The sequence below is a fragment of the Gymnogyps californianus genome, chromosome 6, assembly GCF_018139145.2.
Source record: "Gymnogyps californianus isolate 813 chromosome 6, ASM1813914v2, whole genome shotgun sequence".
NCBI lineage: Eukaryota > Metazoa > Chordata > Aves > Accipitriformes > Cathartidae > Gymnogyps > Gymnogyps californianus.
The window spans coordinates 5,555,094-5,580,906 of NC_059476.1; the positions used below are offsets into that span (position 1 = coordinate 5,555,094).

The following is a 25,813-nucleotide window of genomic DNA, read 5'->3' on the forward strand; positions in this document are numbered from 1 at the left end:
CTGGAGAAATAAGACATTGTTATTAGCAAATGTGAAAGATCTCGAAGAGAAATGGATGATTTCTTCCAAGCAATCACAAAGACAAATTCACACAACACACTCTGTAGCTGGTTTTCAATTTTCTAAATGGTTTCTTTACGTCTAATTTTTTGAGTCTATTGATAAACAACTACTCTATAATTTTGGAAAACTGATGTGGATATTTATCTTGCCATTAGCAGAAGAGAGATCAGAACTGGGCAGCTCTCCTGCTTCCAGCAGACGAGCAGCATATTCCACAGCCAACTTTCGTCTGTTTATTTCAGCAGGCACCCCATGAAGCATGGCGCCAACGGGTTCTGAGCAAATATTGCATAATAATATAAGAAAAATGACAGCTCACCAAAACCAAAAGCTTTTCCCAGTAATGTGACTCCAAGAGAGAGTTTCAGATAAAACACCTCTGCTGTCACCTGATGATACGAATGCTTCTGAAATCTCAGCAGCTTCCTTCCCTGATCTATCCCAGATAAAAACTATCCAACTACAATTTTTTTAAATGGAGGTTACCGGTGCTGAAATTGTACTGCGAGTCGGGTGAAAAAAAATTGCCAAATCTCCAAGGCAGAAACTCTGACTAGCTCTTTCTTCCAATCTGTGCCGTCCCTCATTGCGGACCGCTGCCTCTCCTCCGTTCGACCCCACGTGCCCCCAGCTGAGAGCTCTCACACAGCAGTTGGGTTTTGCAACCTGCTTCAGTTGTTCTCTCTTGGGCTTATCCACAGCTGCTGCAAGGTCAGCTCTGACTACGTTCTACAATATCAGCAAATAAACCCTAATATCCCGATAAATAACGTGGGTTTTTCAACCCCCTCAGTGTGGCTGAAAATAAAGGGGTAGATATCTTTTTGAACAATTAAGCTGAGTTTCAGTACGCAAAAGAAAATATTGCCCGCTGCGTGGTACACAGTGAGGGCAAACGCCTCAACTTTAAAATGTGCTTTTCACTTTTTGCAAGGCATGGGCAAAAAAACCTGGGCATTACACTTGCTCGAAACTATGCAAACCGTAAACACCTTAAATACTGAAATCCAAGCATATCTTGTGATTTGCCAACATAAACACAGACAAGTGATTAGTAAGAACCATGTGAATTCTGTGTAGTCAGCCAGATATTGAAAGCTCTGAATCACAGTTCTGGTGTGGGGTTTTGTTTGTTTGTTGGTTTGGGTGGGGTTTTTTGTTTTGTTTTTAAACTAAAAAGTAAAAAGTAATAAGCTTGACACTAAGCAGACTTAAAGAAACTCTTACCAGATTTACTAGGGGTCCTCCGGAGTTTCCATACTGAAAATAAACATATGGCACGAACATGTTTTAATATCTACCTCTTAATTCATGGCAAGCAAAACATAAAAGAAATTTTTGAAATATTTCTGTAGGAATTTTTTCGTTGTCTACTAAATATGTGCAATAGAACAGTCTTAACATCCAAACCCATTAACTATACTTAACATCACCCCTTTTAGCTGAGCTTTGCAAATGCTCAGTCCTTCTTCTCTTGCCAGAGTAAGTTAAGAAAGCCAACGTTTTTCTTTTGTTTTAATAGTACCACATTAGCAACTTAGAAGATTTTAGGACAGCTCTGAGAGTTCAGTGAAGATTTCTTACAAGGCCAACAGTGGAAGTACAAAAACTATTGTTTTGCCTTAATGCAGAAACAAACTTGAATCCTTAAACTAAGCTTGGCTTCTTTTTTAGAAAACATGATGGATTTCGAAAAGATACTTATTTGCCAGAGAATATTGCCTCCTCCCTTGTAATTTGTAAGAATTCTGAAGTGAAGGCAGGTATTGTACTTGGTGTGGTTCCTTGGGGGATTTTTAAATAACAATCAAGTGCTGCTGCAGCGCAGATGTCCATATTTACACGGATTAAAAAAGCCAGCTATGCTCACTGTTCTTAAGAATTGCATCACTGGTGAAATTTTCCAAGTAACTATTCAAGAAATCTAAAAGCCGAAGGGGACGAGGCTCAGAGCGGGACGTACGTTGATGATGGCATCGGTCTGAATATAGTCCATATCGGAGTTGCGGAGCCCCAGCTCCTTCCCTCCACGCTGAGTGGTACTAACGATCCCTGTAGTCACTGTGTTTTGAAGGGAAAATGGACTTCCAATCGCGACCACAAATTCTCCTGGCCTCAAGTCTGCAGACTGACCAAGCAGAAGAACTGGCAATTTACCCTACAAATAAAAATAAAATAAAATTAAAAAAAAAAAAGCAAATGGTGTTAAGACACTAGTACACTGGTAGAACAAATTTTACAGAAACATGAATACATTAATAGAGCAGAGGAAAAAAGAGAGGCTTTTATCCCTTGGGGATTTTGCTCGCTCTGTTTTCTTTGCGTATTTCATGTGGCTTGCTACGGAAACATCTCAATGAACTTCTGCTCTAAAGAGTGGGCTCTTTAGACTGTAGGAGTACTTTTTCCACAACAGGTACCCATTAAATCAAAACCAATTAAAAGACCAAAGGAATATTTATGCTCTGCTGCACAAAGCAAACATCTGATGATACTAGGAATGAGTTGTTTCCAATAGCTTCATGAAATAATTAGCCAACAGCTGCTGAAGTAAAAATAATATATTGTTTAAGAGTGAACACTAAAGAGTCATGAAAGCAACAGCCAAAGTGTATCAAACATGTATATGTATAGTTAAAAGCATTTTATATTCTCATAAGACACCAGCTAATGTTTCATCTTACTTTTTTGTCAATGGAGTATCTCTTCTAAATAATTATATTGCCTCCTACATACACTGATGTCTTCTGAAGATGTTAGGATTTAAAGACTTTATGGGATTTTTCTGTTATGACAGTAGGGGATACCATTATATTTTCCTTTCAAGATCTTACCTCTAAACATATTAACTATCATGTTATTGAAGATATTCCCACTAAGACACAAAACGTTCTTAAAATCCAGCATCAATAGAGATCACTGCAATTTACAGCAATTAAAAAAAAAAAAAAAGGGAGGGAAGGTTGGATCCACACACCCTTGCCAATGCAATGGATCAAGGGAACCAAGTATGGTTTCTCCAAGACATGTTGTATCTGCACAGGAACTGAAGTGGCTGGGTAACAGATGATTCCAACTGGACCAATAACCCCCCCGCAGCAATCGGAAAACAGCTGGGAAGTTCTTATGGCCTCCTACTCACCAAGAAATTAAGAAGGATGTTCTGAAACAGATCATATTTCGAAGAATTACTTTGCTTTTATCAATCACCTGCCTGCAAAATACACATTAAGCTCCATTTCTTCTTTGCTTCGTATTTTTAAAAATCAGTCTTTACTCTTTCAGTGATGTTACAAGTTTTTCAATCCTTTTATGTTTAACCTGCTGTCCAAATGATCCTGACCCTCTCCGCGTATTTAATCATGTCACTAGACTACTTCTATTAGCATCAATGGACCTGGACATGTATAAATTCAGGTTCCGACTTCAGGATTTGGAGGATTAGGAGGTTACTGAACCCTAAATCAAAACAGAAGAAGTCTCAAGGGATAACTCTTTTGCTTGGCAAACCTAACTTTAACGTAGCTTTCCTCCAAGCTTGCCTCCTTCAAAATTCTTTCCTTTGCTCCACAAACGTGGCCCAAAAGGAAAAAGGCATTAGTATAAACTTTCAGAACAGGCCAGTGATTCTAGATGCAGTGGAAGTCCCACCTAGAGATTAACTTAAACCAATTTCCAAGGAGCTGGTAACATAGTCACTTTATTAAAAATCAGGATACCTTCAAGGTATTCTTGAGCTGTGTACCTAAAATGGAGGTACAAATTGGCTTAATATCCCTTCTTGTAATTCATTCCTTCCAGAAAACTTGTAAAGGTGCCTTTTTCATCCCATACCTGTTCCAAAGCACAGATTTATGCACCTGTACTTGATGGGGTCCAAAAGGTATGTACTGTGTGCTCACGTAGCAAGGAAAAAAGGTAATATTCAGTATGCCCTGATTATATGTACATATCCCCAAGTTAGTGACAATTTTGCTTCAGAAGATAATAAAAGCTGAATGATTATTAAATTTTGGCAAAAGGGGAAAATATTACGTGTTTAAATTGGAAATCAAGAGCTAGCTCTTTCCGGTCCTTTGTCATCAGCAGTTTGAAAGCTTGTATCGATAAGTCACCCTTAGGGACAAAAATCCACTAATACAAACTAACCCAAATGCCCGTCACTTTGTATTTTTCACCTACAGCTTTATTTCAAATGTCCTAGGAGATCCACAATGTCAGTAAAGTAGAAAGTAAAAAGTAAAGGCATCAGGCATCACTATATGCCGCTGCAATACAGAAGTTATGGTTTTACTACTTAACAAGCCTGGTCCTGTGTATCCTTTATCCAACTTTGCTACAATTCCACCAGCAAAATTTTACTCAGATGAACAGATTGTTTCAATAAAACCCATTGCCAAATCCCAGACAGGATAAGATGCTCAATGGAAACTTATCTTTCAGTCTCCAGACAGCAAGAAAATAATTAACAAACTGCTTGTTAATCAGTTGGAAGAGCAACAGAATAGGCAATACAGTAAGGAGAAAAACATTTCCCATTCTAACTGTCTTTCAGAGGAAAGTTTTCACAACCAGCAATGCCCTACTATTAAATAATAATTATCCGTGGTCCCTATCAGTGCCACACCCATAGATAAACCCAACCAAGGCTGCGGCTTAATTCTGGGAAGGATTCAACGGCGATACCCAGTTTCCCCCTCGTGTTTGCAGCACGGCAGACAAGCAGCAACATCCCAAGGCAACACTGCTGAGCAGTTCATAATCTCAGACCACAGCCCTGACTCCAAGGGACCTCTCCAGTACGGCGGGGAAGAAGCAGCTACGATTAGCTGTGCTGGGAAGCACGCAGTATATGCAACACAAACAGCCCCATATGGGTATTGTTTGGACAGAGGGAGCACCCTGGCCCTTCCTTCTCTCGCCAGATGCTATTAAGCTTACGTAGCACGTGTTTTCAAGATGTCGTTCGTCAAGAAGTGCATCTCTTTTTTGGCACTGCTTTTCCTCATTTCAAAAAAACAACCAACACAAAAAGTGGCTTTTGTTTGTATCCCAGTGCACTGAAAACAGATACTTTATAGAGAAAGAGGACATTTATCAGCAAATGAAACACAGACAAGCAAAAGAAAACAGAAATATTTTTTTTTCATTAATAGAAAAAAAAGACTAGTCGTGTACAAAGTTAAAGAATTATAAAATGTTTCTGAGTTATAAAAACAGTCACAAAGCCAAAATCGCATTTGGCAGCAGAAAGAAAATACATGAACAATCTCTGACTAATACAATTACTTTTGATTGTGCTGAGTTTTCAAGCCTGTGCCTATCCTAGCTAGGCTTCAGTTCAAACGCCGTATGGATTGGCTGTGGGTCATCCGTGCGATTCAGCACACCTTCTGGAAAAAGTTTGGCTAACCTTTCCTTTGCTAGGAACAAAAATCAATTGCAAAAATCACCGTGTTCTGCACTTATTATGAAACATAGCTTTGGAAAACGTGTTCTCTATTCCTAATGATTTTGCAGTGTGGTGCAGAGCGCACTAACAGCACTGCATGTAAATACTCTCATTGGTGCCTCTACAAGTAAATACCACGAAGAATTGGTTATGATGAATATATGCATTGTAGTGGCTTTAAATGTTGGGTTTTCTCTCTACAAAAGCTTAAAAATTGCCACATTCAGAACTAAACGTTCCATTATCAAAAAACCCCAAGTATTTATTTAAATTGTAAAGGTGGTTTTGAAGTGAAATCAGTAGAAAACCAATCAAAATCCCTGGGCATGAAGTGATGGAGCGGGAAGTATGTCCTTCTGCAGTCCACAAGAGGAGCGCTGGAAATGCAGGGCAAGGCCTTATAGCAGCGTTGTAACCAGAATCGTATCAGAACACCCTGCCTGCGCCCTCGCACCCTTCCACTGGCAAGCTCTTGCCGAGGATGCAAAGGCAGTTCTTGCAAACCAAGGTTCAGCGCTTGGGTCTAGGGCCCTTAATAACTATACTTAATAAACGGGCACTCTTCAATTTTTACGTGACGTCTGATGGTCATCAGGATGACGTAACTAATGTTACAACTCGTGATTCTTTTCGGTTAACTATAGATTTGCCACAACAGTTAATTAAAATCCCGGGCAAACGAGCATGCCTTGCAGCACAATGAACAGGGAGCCAGAAACACCCAGCACCTAAACCCAGCTTTCCCAGTGACTCACTGCATGACCTTGGGCAACACATAACTGTCTTTTCTTTCCCTCATTTGATGAAGCCTCGGGGCTCTGCTGGGATCCATGTTTACTCAATAAAACAAATCTGCAAGCAGGCATTCTGCAAGTACACAGAAATAGGACTAAACATGCAAAACCATAAGTGGCACATGACTCACTGTTTACACCCAGCCAGAGAAGGAGCCATTAATTAGTGTTAATATTTTAAGCCTTTCTCATCCCAAAGGGCTTCAGACATTTTTATATACGGATTTGATTCAAACCCTGGATAAACATAACTCCCACGAAATGGAGATCTGCACACCACCACAAGAAACGGCTTCACCCAACAATGAGACGCAGCTACCGTGGCGCGAGAGATTAGGACAAGGATAGAAGAACAGCATCATCAGCCAGGAGCCAGATGTTCACCTGATGTACATTAGCAACGTAGCTCGAGTCAGGTAAAGTAAGGGGAGCCTTGACAAATCAGCTCTGAAACTCAGAGAAGAGGCAGCACATAACCACCACCGGGCACGGCCAGTGCCATAGAGAAATAAAAACCAAGAGACAGACGGCCATAACCAGTAGGTGTTTCAGCTGGAACTTTTTCATCCATGAAACAAGTGAATCTGTCTCTCCGTTGGCACAGAAAGCAAGTAAATCCCTTCTCTGCTCTGTAATCTCCTTCGTTTGCGGAAGGAAGATCACGAATTTGCAGGAAGCAGTTTGCAGTTCAATAAACTGATGAAGAGGAGACAAATGTTCTGAGTTCAATTTGTGTTAAATAGCGACAGATTTCCTTCATGCTTTTTATTTTTAGGTGGAAAAGAAACAGATGCTTGTATAGTAGGTTCATTCAGCTGTAAGTAACTGTGGCAAAACATGTAACTTCCCTGGGAATTGCATTTATGTTCTCATTAATGAAACTGTTTAACTTTCAGAATACGTTATGCCAAAATAAAAACACAAGCCATGAGCATATAAAAATGTAGAGCATCATCTACAATCTAGAAACTGCTTGACAAATCGCCAAAGAAAATGAAAAACCCAAGCTGAACGCATTACAAGCCTCCGAAAGTATTTCATCTATAGTTAGAAAAACAAAACTGAGTCTCCTTATCTAAATATGGAGCATGGGAAGCTTGCAGAAAAAAAGAAAAAAGGATGAAGCGTTGTTTTGCTATGTCACCAGGATTTCAATTACCTGGCAAGATATTGCTGTTCTCCCTTAAAATAAAATAAAATAAAATACCCTGGTGCTGGCAGAGCCACCCCAGAGGTGTGTGAGCATTTTGCTGTGGGGGGAGCTGAACCAGCACATCGTCCCCGCAGCGAGGGCTACTAGGAGCTGAAGACGGCAGGAAACTACTGCTGCTTAAACTGATGAGTAAACAGGAGTTAACATCCAAGCTTTTTACAAGCTATTTCATTTCTATGGGTCCTGAAGACTTCTGGAACCAATATGTGGGCTTGCTCAGGCTCGAGAGGAAGCAATGTAATATCCAGCAACAGATTTTAAAGTAAAATCGCATTTTAGAAAAGCCACTTACATGTGGAATTCAAGTAGTTTGGTTTTTCAAAATGTGGGCTATTAAAATATTGATACATAAACAGGAAAGTTTGCTTTCCTGCTTCCTCCGGTTTGTACACACAGGGGAAAAAAAGCAAATCCCCTCTGACCACAGAGATACAGGCACTGCATTGCCTCACGAAACCACCGAAGGAATGAGGGCAGAAGGTCTTGTTGATCTAAAAGTGTCAAACTAAGTGGTGATTAGTAAGATGAAGGAAAAACCTTAAGCAAAAGGGCTGAAATATCACCACAAATTAGAGATCGGCCACAAACCCACTACTGCTGTACCATGTAGATGCCAAATCCTGCCTGGGATACAGAAGGCAGTAACTGGTCACATTGAGGAACAAACGTCTTCAGACCCTGGCATGTTTTCCATGACATAGGTGCTATTTCAGAGTTGGTGGCAAGTGTTTCATGGCTGGTTTTTAAGCGTGTAGGAAGAAGATACACCTCAAAATAAAGCCATTCACCGTGCTCCCCCCTTCTGTACTCACTGCCAAACCATAGGCACCTGCCACAGGGATCACTTCTGCGGGCAGAGTCCAATTTCCAGGGTTGAAAAGGGTCGCCAGGCAAAAGCCACCTCCACCTTCCACTACTTTTGGCTTCCAGCTTTGATCTGGGTGAGGGCACAGGGCTCTCTGATAATTCTGCCCTCCATTAACCCTGACATTGTCCATTAAACCACCCTAAAATTTCTTTCCTCCTCCTGGTGTTTACAGTTTTCAGCAGCTGTATCACACATTCTCATTTAACAAGGTAGTTATTTGTCTTGGGATGAATTTCATAATCCATCTCTGCCAGCTCAAAAGCATCTACTCGCTTCGGAGTGTTGTGCAATATTTTTGATGGATTTCAGGCTCACTGCAGTATCACACGTGCCACACAGGATGGATTATTTCACCAGCCTCTGCCTATGCTGCCAAAGTCCAGATTTTTCTAGGGAAGTTTTATAAATTTTGCATGTTCGTATCCAAATTGTCTGCAACTGCGCTGTTTCTTTCTAGTATTGCTGTCTCCTCAAAGCTGTTTCCATTTGGAAGGATAGTTACATTGCATTCGCGTTTACCACGCTTGACTCCAATCCTGCTTCCTACTTTAGACACTTCAGCAAACTGTTGTGTCTCACTACGGACACAAGAAATACAGTTTCTCTCTTTTATAGACCGTAAAAATAAGCGTATTTTAGGATTAAAAGAACAACTCCAAGATTTCTGTTCCTCATTGACTGCAATATGTTTTTCCCTGGAGAAGAATTTAATCAGGGCAATGGTTCATCCTAACTGGTGCCCAGATTTTACCACCCTCTTGCATTTCCTATTGCACTCAGCAAAGCGAAATTAGTTCTAGGAATGTCTTTGCCCAGATGTTCACACCCTAAAGAAAAACAGCATGCAGGCTGCTGCAAAATCGTAACAGTTTTAGGAATACCAGCTGACAGCCTAAACTCATACTTCAAGCCCTGCTCTGTTCCTAACCACAGAGGCATTCTTCACCCTTCAGATCCTGCCTTAACACGCCACAGAAAAACAGAAGAAAAAAAATTTTCTGCATCTTTGATGTCACTTTCAAATACTTTATTCAAAAGGAAGAACTTCACCTCTTACTTCAGAAAAATTCTTAGGGATGGTTTTCATGCTAAATCCAGGTTTTTAAAGGGTTATTTGTACCGTCACATTGACTTCTTTAGTCATCAAATACATTTCAACTTCAACAAATTACTACCTCTGTGATTTTACAAAGCCTTTTATGAATCTGGATGATTGCAAGGCATTTCAGTACAAAACGGAAAGCTCAAACACTGAACTTGAATGGATAAATAAAAATGTCACATGAAAGTTCAGTCTGAAAATCAACTTCTCAGCTGACTGTGTTTCCATTTTAACTTCTTGTGAACACTTAAGAATTTGAGTTTCTAATTCTCCAAGTGCAAAGCATCATCTGTCCTGCAAACAGAGGTGCCTCAGGCCTCACCTTGGATTGGGATTTCCCAGTGCCATGTCACTAGGGCTAGCCAGAAAACTGGTCTCCCACCCCAGAAAAAAAACAAGCGATACAAGAAGTTTTCCCCAAGTCTTCTCAAAATCATCCTGAGATGCAACAGGCAGGGGCCGGGAGGGAACAACATACAAGGTACTGGGTTGTACAACTGATAGGTCACTCACCAAGGGTATGTCAGACCCAAGTTTAAATCCATATTCTACCTAATTTAGAGCAGAGACATGAAATTTGATCTCCTGCTATCCAGATGGATGTGCTAAGCTGACATGCTGTGAGGAAGACAGCGAGGACCTGCTCACCTCCTTCTGCAAGAGCTCAGCCTCCAGGCACTGAGACACTTCCCAAAGTTTCTTTAAAACCAACCCTTTTTCTCGTAGATAACTGAATATTAATGGGTCAGTCCCTCCCCTCTCCACCACCAAAAAAGAAAAAAGTAGCTGATTTGGCTCTAGATAGCTCTAAGACAGAAAAATTTTCCAGCCTTAAAGAATTTGCAAATATCTATAAATGAATTAGGTTGCAATGCTCACGTGCTGTTTGCAAAACAGGGTCACAACTATGTTCAAAAATTAAACTGATGGAAGGAGAAGATGACTATCATTTAATTACACAGCAGTAATTTTTAAAAAAGAAGAGTACCTGCCATCTTGCAAGTCATAACTAGAATCGCCAATTCCAGTCCTGTTTAGCAGTGGTTTCCACTACAGGCAACTCATCTGGCTGCATTCTCTTTTTTCCAAGCTGCTTCCAGTCTTCCAGTTCTCCCTTCCCGCAAGCAGCTTACCAGGGAAATTTTGGAGCCATTTCTTTAGGGTATCAAATAACATAAAACTCTATGTCTGCTCTCTTCTTAAGTCCTCAAAACGATCTGTCACACCAGTTCAGTGTCTCCTCTCTTTGACTCACAAGCTTGTCTCTTCTCTGAAGCTCATCTTCCTATTGCTTGAAGTCCTCTCCTTCTCACCACCATTTTCTGGTCTACTTTCCCCACCACGTTGTGCTTTCAATTTTAAATCACTTTTCCAGCTGCCCTTCACTCCCTGCCATATCCTACTCAGCCTAATGCCACCAGTTCTCATCCCGGTGATCTCTCCCTTTGCTTTGTTACTGCAGATCTGCTTTCGCTTATTTTAATATAAAAATGAGAAAATAAGTGATTGGCAAATGTGTAAATAGGTTACCCCAGGAAAAGAGGAAAAAACAACATGGCAAAAAACATTATTGGTATTGTTAAGGTTTTCTGCCACGTTGCTGTTAAGAAGCTTTTAAATAAGAAAAAAGAAAGAGCTTTTAAATGACAAAGGTGGCAAGGGAGCAGCAGGAGCACTTCATATCTTGGGTCATCCAAGACGTCTGATTTAGTCATGAACTCTGGCACAAACACTTTTGACCTCGCTGGGGAATAGGTCTGAGCTAAAACAACACTGCAAGATCCACGCATTTTTGAGTCATGTGTTTCAAATGAAACATTCTTGCCCGTTAAATTTGGAGGTCATTAACTAACAGTCCAAACAAGGGAAACCAATATGAGCAGCACCCCAAGCAATCACATGCATCTAATTGCGTCTACATTACACAGTATTTCGACACAATATTCCACTTGCGCTACGTTGTCGATACGTGCAGAACTGCATGACAGCTTTTCTGCTGATGCAGGAGGCAGAATAACGCTGACAGCCGCCTGTTTGATATGGAAGAAGACCATGGATGGGAAGTTGCATTCCCATTTGTTCAGAAAACCACTTGCAGTGTAAGAGCATCTTTCCAAGCTGGCTTTAATTTGCACGTTCAAGATGCTTCCTAAGATATTTTCCATTTTAGTATCTACACCAGTGTGGTACAGCCCTTCAGAGGGACAAGCGCATCCTCTAAAAGCAATTTGTGACTTCAGTACAAGCACACAAGAAAGACTAATACGTCCCCCTCTACCAACCACAAGGGAGCACCCCCATTTCTTCTCAGAGGGAGAGTTGTATTAGCCAATGTGTGTGTAAACCAGCCAGCAAACTATGTTGTTGTTTTTTATTTTGAGGATGCATACAAAAGTGCTACGTACTTGCTTGCACTACACTGAGAGGTGATAAAATTAACCACTACCAACCACAAACTTGGCTTTTAAAAATGTGTATCCACCTAACTCAAATATTCTCTATAACTCAGACCGCTAAACTACTAGCCTTTCCTTCAAACATGAAAACTAACAATAGCTTTTGGAAAGGAGGATACTAAATTAAGAGGAAATAGAATGTGTCTTGCTTTAACGACTCACCTGAGAATCTATTTTAATTAGTGCAATGTCAGCTTTTTCATCAACATCTTTAATTTTAGCTTCATATGTTTCACCGTTCTTCAGCTCCACCTTCACCCGGTTTTTGTTGGTGACGACATGGGCGTTTGTCACTATCAGTCCGTCTTCTGAGACAATGAACCCTGAACCACTGGCAACAGGAATCTCCCTCTTCGAATAAGGAAGTCTAAAAGACATGGGAAATAAACATTTATCGCTGCAAAAAGTTGAAAGATCACAAATCACTCCACATAACACACAGCCAAAAAAAGTTTGGCGGTTTTTAATGCTTTAGGATATCTACTGTTACTTACTATCATTAACAAGATAATGCACAGGCATTAGTTTAACTTTTTCTTTTTTGCCAGAACTCTTAAATTATCTTTAATTCTTTAGCATGACAAATATTTATCATCTCAAAAACCTCTTTGCTATTACATAGCATCAATCAACATTTCTGGCACACTGGCAGCTGTTTTCAAGAATACAAAAATCAAAACTGGGCGTCTTGTTTACTTGCGAAATAATTCAATGTGAACCACAGCAGGAGCTATCTTCTCCACCACATCTGCAATAAAGTTGTATTTGTGCCGCAGGCTATTAGGATGTTCTTGGCCTGAAATAGAAACAGACAACATGCCATGAGTTCTTCAAGTGACAGGAGAAGCGTCATTGCAAAACACCTGAATTAAAAAAAGCTCCAAGTGGGTATCTTTCCCCTCCTTAAAAGTCATCTGCAGCATAACCCTTGCCCCCAGATTTCCCTTCCGCCTCTTTGCACAGAAGCGGCAGCATGCTTTATCATTAGGACGAACGGATCCATGAAACCTTCTTGTTTCAAGCGCACGTAATTGGGCCACGGGGCAGCAGATCCGCTGCTCCGAGCGTGGCTGTCGCCGCAGACCCCGGTTCAGCACGCCCCACGGCTGGTGGCTCCCGGGGATGAGGCACTGGAGGAGCGCAGGGTTCAGTCCGTGTCTGCGCTGCCCCGCTCTTCCTTCGTGAAAGGCATTTTGTACTCAGATGCCTCCATTTCTGCTCTCACCTCTTTTCTGGATGGTCTATTTAGCTTGTATGGTCTTCTCAGATTAAACAAACGGGCTCTGTTCCTCTGCCAAAATACGCCTTCTCAGTGGTTTTTGAAGCCTCGTGCTGATGCATTTGTAAAATGCCGGGGACAACAAGGTCCTAACCCCAGTGTAAGCCTACAGCAGCTGCTGTGAAAGTTTAACCTGGGTATGAGGTTTGCACTGCCTCTCCCACCGGTGTCCCCACACAGCTTGAACCACCAGCCTCTGCCTGGCACCTCAACGTGGATGCACGCTATGTATGCTCTACACAACCATACTCGAGGCTGATTCCACTGATACTACCTGTGGTCCATCAACTCCATAGAGGAGTGGATCCCATGTACTTTGGAGTTACCGAATCACCCTCAAGGCTATAAAATAGATACGCAGACGAAAACAATGGGATCACAAAGCTCTGCATTCCTGGGCAGTGCTGTAACACAAAAGCTCATGGTCACTGAGTATTCAAGAGAGGTCAGTGGGATTTTCAAAAGCAACTGGAAACCAAACTCCTATTGTGGCCATCAGAAAACCTGTCTGCACCATTAGATGTCTAAAAATTTCTGGAAAAAACTCACAATTCTGACACAGCTTCCCCTTCTCAAGTAGTTCAGGGGCAAAAGTTGTGGTTTTTTTTAATTGGGAGCAACTACGCCATTGGAACACCCCGAAGAGTTATTTTGTATTTCCCTAGAGGCAAGAAACACCCTTTGTTTTCACTGGTCTTCCCATTTTATCTGATGCATCCATCTCGCATTATAAAGGCACAACCCAAATCCGCAATTGACTTTCAGACGAGTATTAATGTGCTGTGCCGCTCCCATCCATCCTTGCCATTTGGCTTCTAAATCTGTCCAGAGATTAAAGCAGTAAGCAGCTTGTGGATGCTGTAGGGTGCCTGTGACGGTGTAACAGGATGATTTATTTGCAGAATTGTAGGAGACATAGGACTATCCTAGGAAATCATCCCAATATCAATACCTGAATTACATTCATTATCTGAAAACCAGACTGGAAAACTATGCAAATTTTTAAGTACGTACTGGAGGCAAAACCCCCCAGCAGGAAATTCAGAGGAATGATTTGGGACCAAAACATTGCTGCTTTTAATACTAACCAGATACTGGTTTGACTCAGGGGTGAACAACGGGTTTCAGGTGACTTACCAATGCCAACTAGCATACACTGCCCTCATGAGAGGGGTGGATGCTCAACCCAAACGCTATCTGATCACTCAAGAACGTGCTTTTTCCCATTTATACACTGTGAAGCATCTCAAGGGCTTTTAAATGCAATCAGTCATGAACAGCAGCCAGAGCAGTAACCACAAAATCTGCTATGCAGTTTCAGATCACAGTTCGGAGACGTTAATCTGCTTTATGAAGCAGGAACGTTCATCAGGAAACTTGTGTCCTCACCTACTGTTTTCCTCAAAAGAATTCTGTGCTTTCTCTGATTTACGCATAAGCTGTTGTCCTTGGATTTTTATGCCAGAAAGGCATAAGGGCTTGCTGATTGACAAACATTAATTTACCAAAGGATTTATGTTCTCTTTATGAGAAATATTCGGTATCAAATGAACTCTGTCATCGCTCTAAAGCTGACAACTATAACGGGAGTGTTTTGGAAAACTGGTAGGAGAATGAGAACTGCAGTTTGGAAGTATTCACTCGTATTAAATAGGAGCTTTGACAGATTATCAGATTGGATTAATGCGATGTTGGGATAAAATGCCACAGGGCACTACTGTATCCATCAATATGCTTTTTGATCACTGCTTATAAAATGATTTCATCTCAGTTACAACGCCATAGACATTCAAAGGTCACATCCTGCCCTTGAAAAAGAGAGCTTCCACGGATGAGGGAACGGCACAGGAAACACGCAGCTTTTTTTATGCCTTCAATCTTTTTTGCATCTAGCTATTCAAGAAGAGAAAGGATGCCTAAGCTGTACATGGTGAGACTACTAATACTTCATCTCAGAGAGCTGCCTTCACTTCGAGTCGGAGGCTACAAATGCCAAGATTTCAGGAGTGACAGTATTTTGTGTATAATCCGCCTCCTTGCGCAGTCCCAGACTAAGCTGCACAGTTAAAAGGTCAAAATTTCATACTGCGAAAAAGTTAGATAATAAATACTGATTCATGGCATACTGACCTAAAAAGCTTACAACAGCTTGCCACGCCTGCCTATTGCTTATGTATTAGGAATTCTTGCATTGTGTAACACAGTTTTGCAACAGCTCTTGAACAACTGCCCATTGAAATGGAAAACATACCTTTTTAAAGCAAATAAACAAAAGTCAAACTACCATTCAGATGAATTCATTGATGAATGCTAACAAAAAAAATTCCTATCAACTGGTCTTTACCATTATGTGACGACACAAAATCTGAAGGCTACAGTAAAAGTATTAATACGTTGAAAATTTCTTCTGTCACCGAGAAAAAGTATCATGGGGGAAAAAACTGAGACCAAAATAGCCATGTGTGCATGCATACCATTTGCCCGTTACGTCCATATTTAACGCTCACCGTAGCTAATTGCTCTTTAGGATTACTGAGCAACCCACGTGGGAGCTGAGAGGTGCACTTATCTTTCCTATAAGCAACCACCACCACGTAAAATTTTATCTTAGATTTGAATCACCAGTAGGCACAGGCCACTACACGGAAGCCTAAATTGCCATAAAAATGCCAATAATACAAACCTAATACGAGCAGATGCTTATTCCTCAGCCACCATACGGTAGTGTCCAGCCATCTCCAGCCACTGTAGAAGACAGCGGTGAAATCCAGAACTTCTCAGGAGATACTTTCCTCTTCTCTCTAACACATGTATTTTCCAGCTGTACTGATAGTTCAGGGTCTTAGCAGAAAATACAGTTTTAAGAGTGGAACGGGTATCATGCAACATCCTGCAAGTTTTCAGGTTTAAAGAGCTAGAGGCTGCAGTGGTTTAGTGGACTGCGCTTGACTGTTAAGCAACAAAAAAGCAATAGCTTTAAGTTTTGATTGATGATATGGTTTTGACTATTTAATCCCCACTGCCTGTTTATTCTCATACATACATCTAACCACAACGTCCATCCTGACTAACAGGTACCCCACAAGTGGGTGGCCAGCTCTTTAATTCCATGCTTAAATTGGTCCCAAAAATGTAGCTTTCTCAGTCAAAAACTGCTTCTTTGCTATAACCAGTGTTGAATTCATGAGAATAAAGTTTCTCCAATTTTCTGGCCTTTTTCTTTTTTCTTTAAATCACACCCTTCTGGAGTTTTGTTCTTAGTAAAGTCTTTTCATTATTTTTTTGGTTTTGTGTTTGGGGTTGGAGTTTTTTGTGGGTTTTTTTTTGTTTATTTTGTTGTGTTTTTTTTTTTAAATCATTAAGAGGTGGGCTTGAATAAAGCTCTAGTTCCTAAATACCTTCGGGCTTCGATGTTCAGATCTTTGCAGACTGTTCCTCTTTCTATTTATATGTTGTGATTGTTGTGTTTTGTAATGTTTTTATTGAACTACTGCACAATGCCCTAAATGCCCATAAGCATGCTTAAGAAACCTTTATTAATGACTTTATAAAGATGATTGTTGTGAATTCAGTTAATGATCAAAAACTGACTTAAAAAACATAAATAGATTACAGCATGAAAAATTCCCAAGGCAACTAATTCTTCAAGGACTTCAAAGGTGTGCTGGCTGTCAGCCCTTGAATGAAAAGGAAAATCTCTGCCAACTGACATTAATAGGGCTAATATCAGTAAACAAACTGCTAGGAGGCAAGACAGAATACCAAGCCATGGAAAAAAGCACACTCGGCTGTAAACAACTGAGATAATTTGGTTTCATAAAGATGAGCCAAAAAACATATTAAGATCTAGGTTCTGATTAGGTCATTACTCAAAGCGGCATTGATGCTTTAATGCTTACGACTCATACACGCTGCTTTTGGTAATATTTTAAGCTAAACTGAAAAGATGCTTTGGAGACAGAAGTCTCATAAAAGTAACCTCTCCCCTTCAGTTGTGAGAACTGTATCTGACGTTCTGGAAGGTCTTCTCTCAGCGTAGGTCCACCTCTCACGAGAACAGATCTTCACACAGCGCTTTAGCCACATCTCAGTCAGAAATCTTTCCCCCACCCAGTTTTCCTGTGTTTTCCCCCTTTCAGACAAGGAGGTTCTGCTCTCATCCATCAGGACCAGCCCAGCTCGCTGCGCATCCTCCTCTGCTTCCCGATCGCATCCAATGCGGCTAGCCTGTGCTAAGGCATCTCAACGCTCCTGTGCCTCCTTTCCACTGTCTGAAGTTAGAACCAAGACAATTATCTCATTCAATGGGACTTTTTATCCTAGATACAGGGAGGGGAAAAAAAGGCACACCCCAGCAAACACCCGCAAGTCTCTCCCTCCCACCCTCACTTGGTGTGACCACACCAGATCTCCTCATGTCCTAAGTCAAAAAGCTCAGATTCAGTCTGGAATCGAGCCTTCGATTTCTTTAAAAACAGCAAGAAACTTTCATTCCCATTAAGATTAAAAAAAAAAACTTCCCATGAAACCGTAATCACCTAGACAGCTGAAATCATTAGTATGCACATTTTTGTAACGGTCGAAGAGGATGCTCCCATGCAAATTGCAGGGAGGGTGGAGCGCCGTCTCCAGGTTCATCATTAAAGATGCTTCGTATTGGAAATGTGCAACACCCCCGTCCTTCCAGGGGAACCAAATTAAAATCTCCTTTGGGTTTGCTCCACGCTTGCACCTGAGGAGCGGCACGCTCAGCCAGGAGAGCTGTTTCACCCCCAATACAATACAATGTTATCATCTCAACTGGTGGGGCCAGTGGTCTGCTAACATCAGGCTGGTGCCAGCGGAAGAAAACAGGGCTCGGATCCAGGGATCTGTGGTTAATCTGTCTTTCCCCATTAACTCCGTAATGATCATAAGTGATTCTATGAAATCCTTGCCCAGTAACACAGAGTACGTGCAGAGCCACCACAAACTGCTGAAGTTTCTGGGCTAACTAAATGTATTAAGCTACCCAGGTTGCTGGAAATAGATGATTTCTTCCTCCTGCACTCGCTGCTTGCTTAATGTTATATTCAGATACGTAATCCCAGATGCATACGCACACTAGGGTCTGAAAGAATAGCTTGGGCTTCTCTGCAGAACGAAACCAGAAGGGCTTAAGCATTCACAAAACCTCTGGGCTGGCAGAATCAGTGACTACTAACAGAAACCACAAGACTGTAAAGTTTTACTTGGAGCATTTCCACCCTCCCAAATGAAACTCCAACCGCTGGTGTTTGTACAAACTCCCATTCATGTCATATAGGAAAACGTTAAACCTCTGACGCTACTATGGAAACAAAAACTCCAGCAAATGTGCTTAGCTCACACTGAAAATGGTGGTATCAGCAAGCTCCGCTGGAGAGACACAAGGAAAAAGTGATGTATGGGAATCTGCTGCCACGCTTTTTTTTTTAAATTACATAAAACTGCAAGCCTAAATATTCCACTTCCTATTCAAGGATAAATTGTGTAATACACCAAAAAAGGATATTATGCAATGAAAACACTAAGAAAATAAGAAACAACATTCTACGTATTGTAGACGATTTGCTTAGGAACAACTTTCAGATCAATGGAGGGAATTTTGAGAGGTCTAAACCACAGCACCTTGCTAATAAACCTACTATTACATCAGTTATTTTTCCCCATGTAATCCAAGGAGAAACTAAAGACGTTTCACATATTTCTGAAAATAAAATCTGGATTACTGTGACATCCCTAAAAGCAAAAATATTTTCATAGCGCTAAATAATGGAGAGATTTCAAGCCTTTTATTCTACCAAATAGTAAACTGCACCAATCTGGTATTCGCTTAAAATATTTCCTGCAGCAAGAACCACTACAAGATTAAAGTGAGGATTTAAAGTAAAATTGCTTTTTGCCATGAATGCAAACTTGCAAAGGGAAAATAAAAGTCCATTTTCATCATCATAATATTTAGATGATCACTTCTTTCTTGGCAACCTTTAACAAGGACTCTGTCACATGCACCAGAGATCTTGCAAGTAACAGGCTTTGAAATTTGTATTTTCCCTGCTAATCCAAAAGCCTGAAACCATTAATTTTAATCACTGATTTTAAACAAACAAAAAAAAAGCTGCCAAGCTAAACAAAATAGGGAATCTATACTAAGTTTGTAGAACAAAACAGCTCTCAAATGAATGATAACACAAACCAGTTTTCAGACCAGTGTACGGTCGCTCATATAACACAGCGCTTTTGAGTACAAAAATGAAGGTGAATAAATTGCACATTTTAATTTAGATTCTCAAGTACAAAAGCTGACTTTATTGATTGTTGCGGAAAAGGGTGTGAAAGAGTAGACAAACCCCACCAAGCAGCAGGATGTTCCTGCTGGTGGTGCAGAGGCTGCTGCGATGCACTGGATAGCTCAGTCTCTGCCTGCACCCTTGTCGTGGTTTAACCCCAGCCGGGAACTCAGCACCACGCAGCCGCTCGCTCACCCCTCCCTGCTCCCGGCGGGATGGGGAGGAGAATCGCGGAAAAAAGTAAAACTCGTGGGTTGAGAGAAGAACAGTTTAATAACTAAAATAAAATAACAATAACAATAATAATATATAATAAGTAATGAAAAGGAATACAACAAAAAGAGAGAGAAATAGCACCCAAGCAAAGACAAGTGATGCACAATGCAGTTGCTCACCACCCGCTGACCAATGCCCCAGCAGCGACCCGCCCCTCCCAGCCAACTCCCCCCAGTTTATATACTGGGCATGACGTTCCATGGTATGGAATACCCCTTTGGCTAGTTGGGGTCAGCTGCCCCGGCCGTGCTCCCTCCCAGCTCCTTGCACCCCTGCTTGCTGGCAGAGCATGGGGAACTGAAAAGTCCTTGGCTTAAGATAAGCGCTACTTAGCGACAACTAAAACATCAGTGTGTTACCAACATTATTCTCACACTAAATTCAAAACACAGCACTGTACCAGCTACTAAGAAGAAAATTAACTCTATCCCAGCCAAAACCAGGACAACCCTATTCCCAACTACTGGCCACAAATTAACGTTTCCCCTGATCAGAGTTTAAGAGGGTAAGTTATTGAAAATGCAAATGTATGAATAAGTAAAAGCAGATATTGGTAACACATGAATGACCAGGCTACATGAAGAGAACGACGCATATAGAGCTCTTCTGCACTTATAAAACAAACAAACAAACAAACAAAAGTATTTGAAGATAATTAAATTGTGAAGAAGCACAGAGTCTTCAGGGAACTTTGGTCCAACCTCTTTGGTCCAGCTTCTTTCTTAGTACGAAACAGACCTCTTTGGCATCCAGTCTCAAGGTAAGTCAAGATTTTCTTGCCACTGAAAAGGGTCAGTGGGCAATGTCCTTGGGCAATGTGCCTGCAGCTTTCTTATATATATTCTTATATAAAGATATATATATTCTTATATAAATATATATATATTCTTATATATAACTGCAGCGAGTTCCTATATAACTTCAGATATAAAACTTAAAATTTTAGCCAAACAGGAACCGTTCCTATGACTTGTCTACAAGGCAGAGTAAGTAGTAAATGAATCAGATACAGAGTATCTTCTGTTGCAACTCAATTACTGAATTGCTAGATAGATGTCAAATGGTTGGAACGAGGTGCAGAAGGAGGAACACCCAGGATGTGTGCATCTTGGTCTAAGCTGTGTTACTCAGTCTCTACGCAACTTGTGGAAAGTAATTTGAATCCTCAGTGTCTTACATTCATCTTTAAAATGGGCATAACCCCTATTTTATCTCATGGGAATAGTCTCAGGCCTTAGCAACCCTTGCAGAACCTCACAGGGAGAAAATATGTATATAAAAACTCTCAGAAATGCCAGAAATTCTTCTATAACCCAAGTGCACTGGCTGCCCCTGCAAAAAGTCCGTCTCACAATCATAGCAGTAGCGAGCAAAAGCAATAAACTCTCAAGCTGATGAGGCTAAAAAGCAATTCGGCGTAAGCAGGGAGGGCAGGAATCCAGCGTGGAGCGACAGCTCCATCTAACACAACAGGAAACTGCGATTCCTTCTGTAAACACCAGCGGTGAGGTGGGAGGAAACCCAACTTGTGCATAAACAGCCAGGCTGGAGCCCCGGGTCGGAGGAACGCAGCCCTGCGAGGAGGAACACGCTGTTCCAGGAGCAGCATTGCCATATTAATACAATGCTGAGCCGGGGCTCGTTGGAGGAGATGACAAACGAATTGCAAGTCAGCAGCCCTCTGACAAAGATGCACGGCTCCGGCTGGCCGTGCCAGCACCGCTCCCCGCGCTTGCAGTGCCCTGCACGGGTGCACCGGTCTGGCCAGGGGATGAGGAGGGAAGGCAGGGCGCAGGCAGATGCTCAGACACACACATACACACAGAAAAAAAACAAACACAAAAAGTGAAGAGTAATTCAGGACAAGGGCAAAGAGTGCTGAGCTCGAAAACATCATTAACAGTGGTCCTGTCTGAACTGGAAACATTAAGAAATGTAAGGCAGGTAGTTATGGAAAAGAGTCTGCCTGATTTCCTGCAGACCGATGAAAAGAATATTTCAGTCAACAGGTTAAAGCAGACATGGTCTTCTCTTCTATGCAGAAGGCTGAAAATACAACAGATGAGTCAGGAATAATTTCTCCTCTCCTTTTTCCAGCCCTGCTCAGTTTACGTCCCTTCCAACTCGGGTCATCACCCTGCTCTACCTCCCAGCTCCACTCATCACAGGCAGAGAACCAGCAAAACAACCTCAAAATGCCTATTAAGTAACAACGACGTGGTAATTCCTATATCCTACGTGTAACCAACAGCTGTCTGATCTTGAAAATTCCTCTTAACATTATAAAACCATTAAGGTCTCATTTTAAGTATGTGAGAAAGTTTTGCACTGCATCTTTAGAAGAATCCCCTGCTTAAGAGAGACTTAGTTTCAACTTCCAGGAACCCTGGTATGAAGACACCAGGGAATAAAAACAAGTTCTTGTTTTCATGCTTTTCAAACGTTTTTTTCTCCAACGAGAAACCTAAAAAAAGCCTCTTAAAATGCAAGCCTAAAAAAAGCCTCCTAAGATGCTGCTTCTCTGCAGCTGGCGAAGACATTGATTTCACCACTTTGCTGTGGCAGGCATCACTGTGAGACAGAGATGATACACAGAAGGATTAAATCTATAGAAAAACTTCAAAACAGTAATAAAACGTACACACCCCTCCTAATCTGGGGCTTTGTAATTGTACGATACATAAATCCAATCACGCAAAAAGCCACAATATTGAACAAATCCCTCAGCCTCTGGCAGTATTTTCTACACGTGTCTTAAGAATCACTCTAAGATCGTCCAGACTTGTTTTAATGTAGATATCAGAAATCAATGAGTATTTGGGGAATGAAACTGGAGTAATGCAGACAGTATTTCTGCCATCCTATTTTAAGCATTACAGAAAGGAGGTGGCACTGCCACTGGTGAGACAGCCACCGTCACTCCGCACCCTGCTCCACTGCACGTTTAGTTTCTCCTTAAAGGTCAAAAGAAGAGCAGGTTTCTATTTCACTGTCTCGAATATCAATATTTTTCTAGAGTTGTAATTGTTATATTCACCGCTCCCCTACCAACATTAACTATTTACATAGTGGCTTTTCTATCCACACATCTATTCTGCTTTATTTGATGGATCATCTGAACAGCTTTCGTATTTTATTTATAAGTGGTCCCTGCTTGCCCACTTTTACTGTCTGAATACAAAAGAAAACAAGGGTTAGCCAAGCTTTACCTTTGTAGATAGAGGTCTACATACAGATCTCTGATACAGAATGGGCAGACATGCCAAACAGTGCATATGTTGTCCTGGAAAAAGGAATGAATCATCCCTTTACCACCACAAATGTTGAAGTACGAGATTCCTGGGGGGTTGTGTTTATTTTGGGGATGGGATGGTGGGAGGGGAGAGAGTTGTTTGGGTTTCTCTTCGTTATTAGTGCTTGGTCCATCCACTTCTTTCCCTCTCCAAAATTACTTTCTGCAGATGCAGATTGACAGATCATCGATGCTGTTTGCAGAACGAAGCCAAAACTGCAGTCTGCAAGTTTAAGAAATAGAGTAATGGAAAAGAAAAGTAATGGAAAATGGAGCGGCAATGCTGGCAAGGGGCAGAAAAATGAGCAGGGACTCATAAAACCTCAGTTTGCTCTCAGCTCTGCTACTGGCGTACCGGCTGACCTTGAGCAAAGCTCTTTATCTTCCCCTGCCCTAGATTCACTATCTGTAAAATGGCGTAATGACATTGGCCTCTGGAAAAACGTTGTGGGCTTCTCCTAATGCTCTGCTCTATAAACTATTTCAAATTGTAGACCACTGGATAACTTCTATGCATGGTTACTAGATTTAATGCGTATTATTTTATCTGTCAGTTGTTCATCAATAAAAATATGTACAAATCCAATTGCTACCAGAAATATGAAGGTTTTTTTAATTCTAACCGCCATAGCTCTGTCTCGTCGATATTTCTAGTAACAAGCCTGCCAAACTGGATATAGGAACTATTCACTGCACATCCCTCTCTCCCATCTCACCGAAACAGCAGCTTTACAAGAGCAGGGAAACAGAAAGACTGAGAAACCCTGACAGAATTTGATGGGGAAAAATGACGGACACAAGAACAAGGTTTGGTTAACTAGTAACATAGAAAATTTTAACGGGGTGCCTATAGCATAGCTATGCCATGACACTCAGCACAGCCCCAGCACTGGTGCCATTCACACGCCGCTGCTCGCATCGACAGGACCAGCTACCGTCCTGGTGCCAGCCTGTAGAGTTAGTGTGCAATAAAAGCAGAGGCTAATGGATCTACTCACACGTTACACACGCGTATGTATTTTTTTGCAGTGTGTGTGCAGATGCACGCACATTTTTGTCTCCAGAAACAAGCTCCTGGCAGAGCGCTCGCAACGAATTGCACAACCCAGCTGGCTTCCAGCCTTGTGCTTCGTCTTATCAGTGCACCAGGGTATCTGATATTAACCCAGAAATTCAAGAGCTATTCTGTCTGGCTGCCTAATTCATCTCCAGTCACTAAAATATGGTAGCCAAGATCTTCTCAATTCACTAAACTTTAAAATGAAATAACTAGTCATCTGTATCCTGTCTTACAAGTTTAAGATACTATAAGTCTCCTGTTACCTACAGATATGAGGTCAACATCACCAGTTCGTATAAGATCAATGCATTATTTTATAGCCCTTCAATATAGGGGAGTTGAGACATTTTTTAGTTATATTCTTCTCTTTGAGGCAGGCGAACCAATTTGGGAATCACAATGACCTGTATCCAGAAGGCAAAATAGTCTTTCTTTTTTTCTACATCCTGAACACAGCCTCAAAAAATAACACTAGATATTCACTTGGGCCCAGTTACAAACACTGTGGGACTTGCTGCCAAGTCCAGCCAGGGATCCTAGAGGCCCCAGCAGTTTATGGGAGTGAGGAATGACTTTATTTACAACAAAAGTTAAGTTCCACAGTACCCCAGTTTCTATTTCTAACGTTGCTTTCTTTCACTCCAAGCACACGTAAATTCACATTTGAAAAATATTTTCCAGCTTCTCCTATTTCTTGGACGGCAGAGTCTTTCCTTTAACTGCTCAGGATATGCTGCCTCCATCGCATCCAAACTCTACTTAATAAGACTCCTGCTGCTTACTCATGGCTTTAAGTATTCCTGTCCAGTCCACAGGTACCTTTAAATTTCAAAGCCCAGAAGATGAAAGGATTGAATCTTTCCTTGTTCCAAATCTGTGTTTACTGACTTGACTGTTTGAAGTCTAGAGACTACAGAATTACTGCCGGCTCCCAGGGAAGGAAATCTAGATGTGGAGAGGGGAAAAGGTGAGCTGCTTCAGACAAACCACTTCTTACAGTTCCCTCCTCTCAGAGCTCAATAGTTGGCTTTGGAAAAGCTTTTTAATCCCACACTTGGGAATTGGTTCTCTTCTGGAAATACGTTGCTATTTATTTCCATTGCCTTCAGCTGTCTCTTCCCTTCCTCCCTCCCTCCCTTTCTCCCGCTGCTGCAAAAGAGACTGAGATAATGACTTTCAGACCACCCAAACACAGCAACTGAGGGAGATGAAGGCGGCTAAAAAAAATTAACAGCACTGGAGCGCTCATTTGTGCATCCAGTTCCTTAACACCTGGTCCTCCCAGGTCATTTTTAATAGACTCGACACGTGCCAAGTAACCTGCAATGGTCTCCCAACATTTCTTCGGCGCGCTAACCATCCTGTTATTATCTTTCGGGAAACAGCTGAAAGCCTAGTTCATAACAACAATATCAACTTTCCTCTTGATAAATATCTGGCTTAGTTCCCGATCTTCCCAGATTTCTCAGCTGAGTTTCTCTTCCTGCCCTGATTATTTACTCCTGCAAGGCTTAGCCCTGCCAGCCCGTTAGCCCTACCCGTACTACAGGCAAAGGAATTCAGGCAGGTCCATCTACTGCTCTTTCCCATCCTTTGCTGCATGGATCTCATTCTTATGCTGTTTTTAAAGGACTCAATTAATGACAA

At 41.4% G+C, this 25,813-nt stretch overlaps 1 protein-coding gene across 1 annotated transcript in view; it reads right to left on the reverse strand.

The window, feature by feature from the left end:
* The window catches only part of HTRA1 (HtrA serine peptidase 1), a 35,125-nt gene that overhangs the window by 4,573 nt on the left and 4,739 nt on the right, over positions 1-25,813 (reverse strand). The window contains exons 2-5 of the mRNA XM_050899045.1: positions 12,645-12,744; positions 12,111-12,315; positions 2,027-2,221; positions 1,291-1,323 (exon numbers count right to left, since the gene is read on the reverse strand). Of these exons, the coding sequence (XP_050755002.1) occupies positions 1,291-1,323; positions 2,027-2,221; positions 12,111-12,315; positions 12,645-12,744 (533 nt within the window). The remainder of the gene's footprint in view (positions 1-1,290; positions 1,324-2,026; positions 2,222-12,110; positions 12,316-12,644; positions 12,745-25,813) is intronic.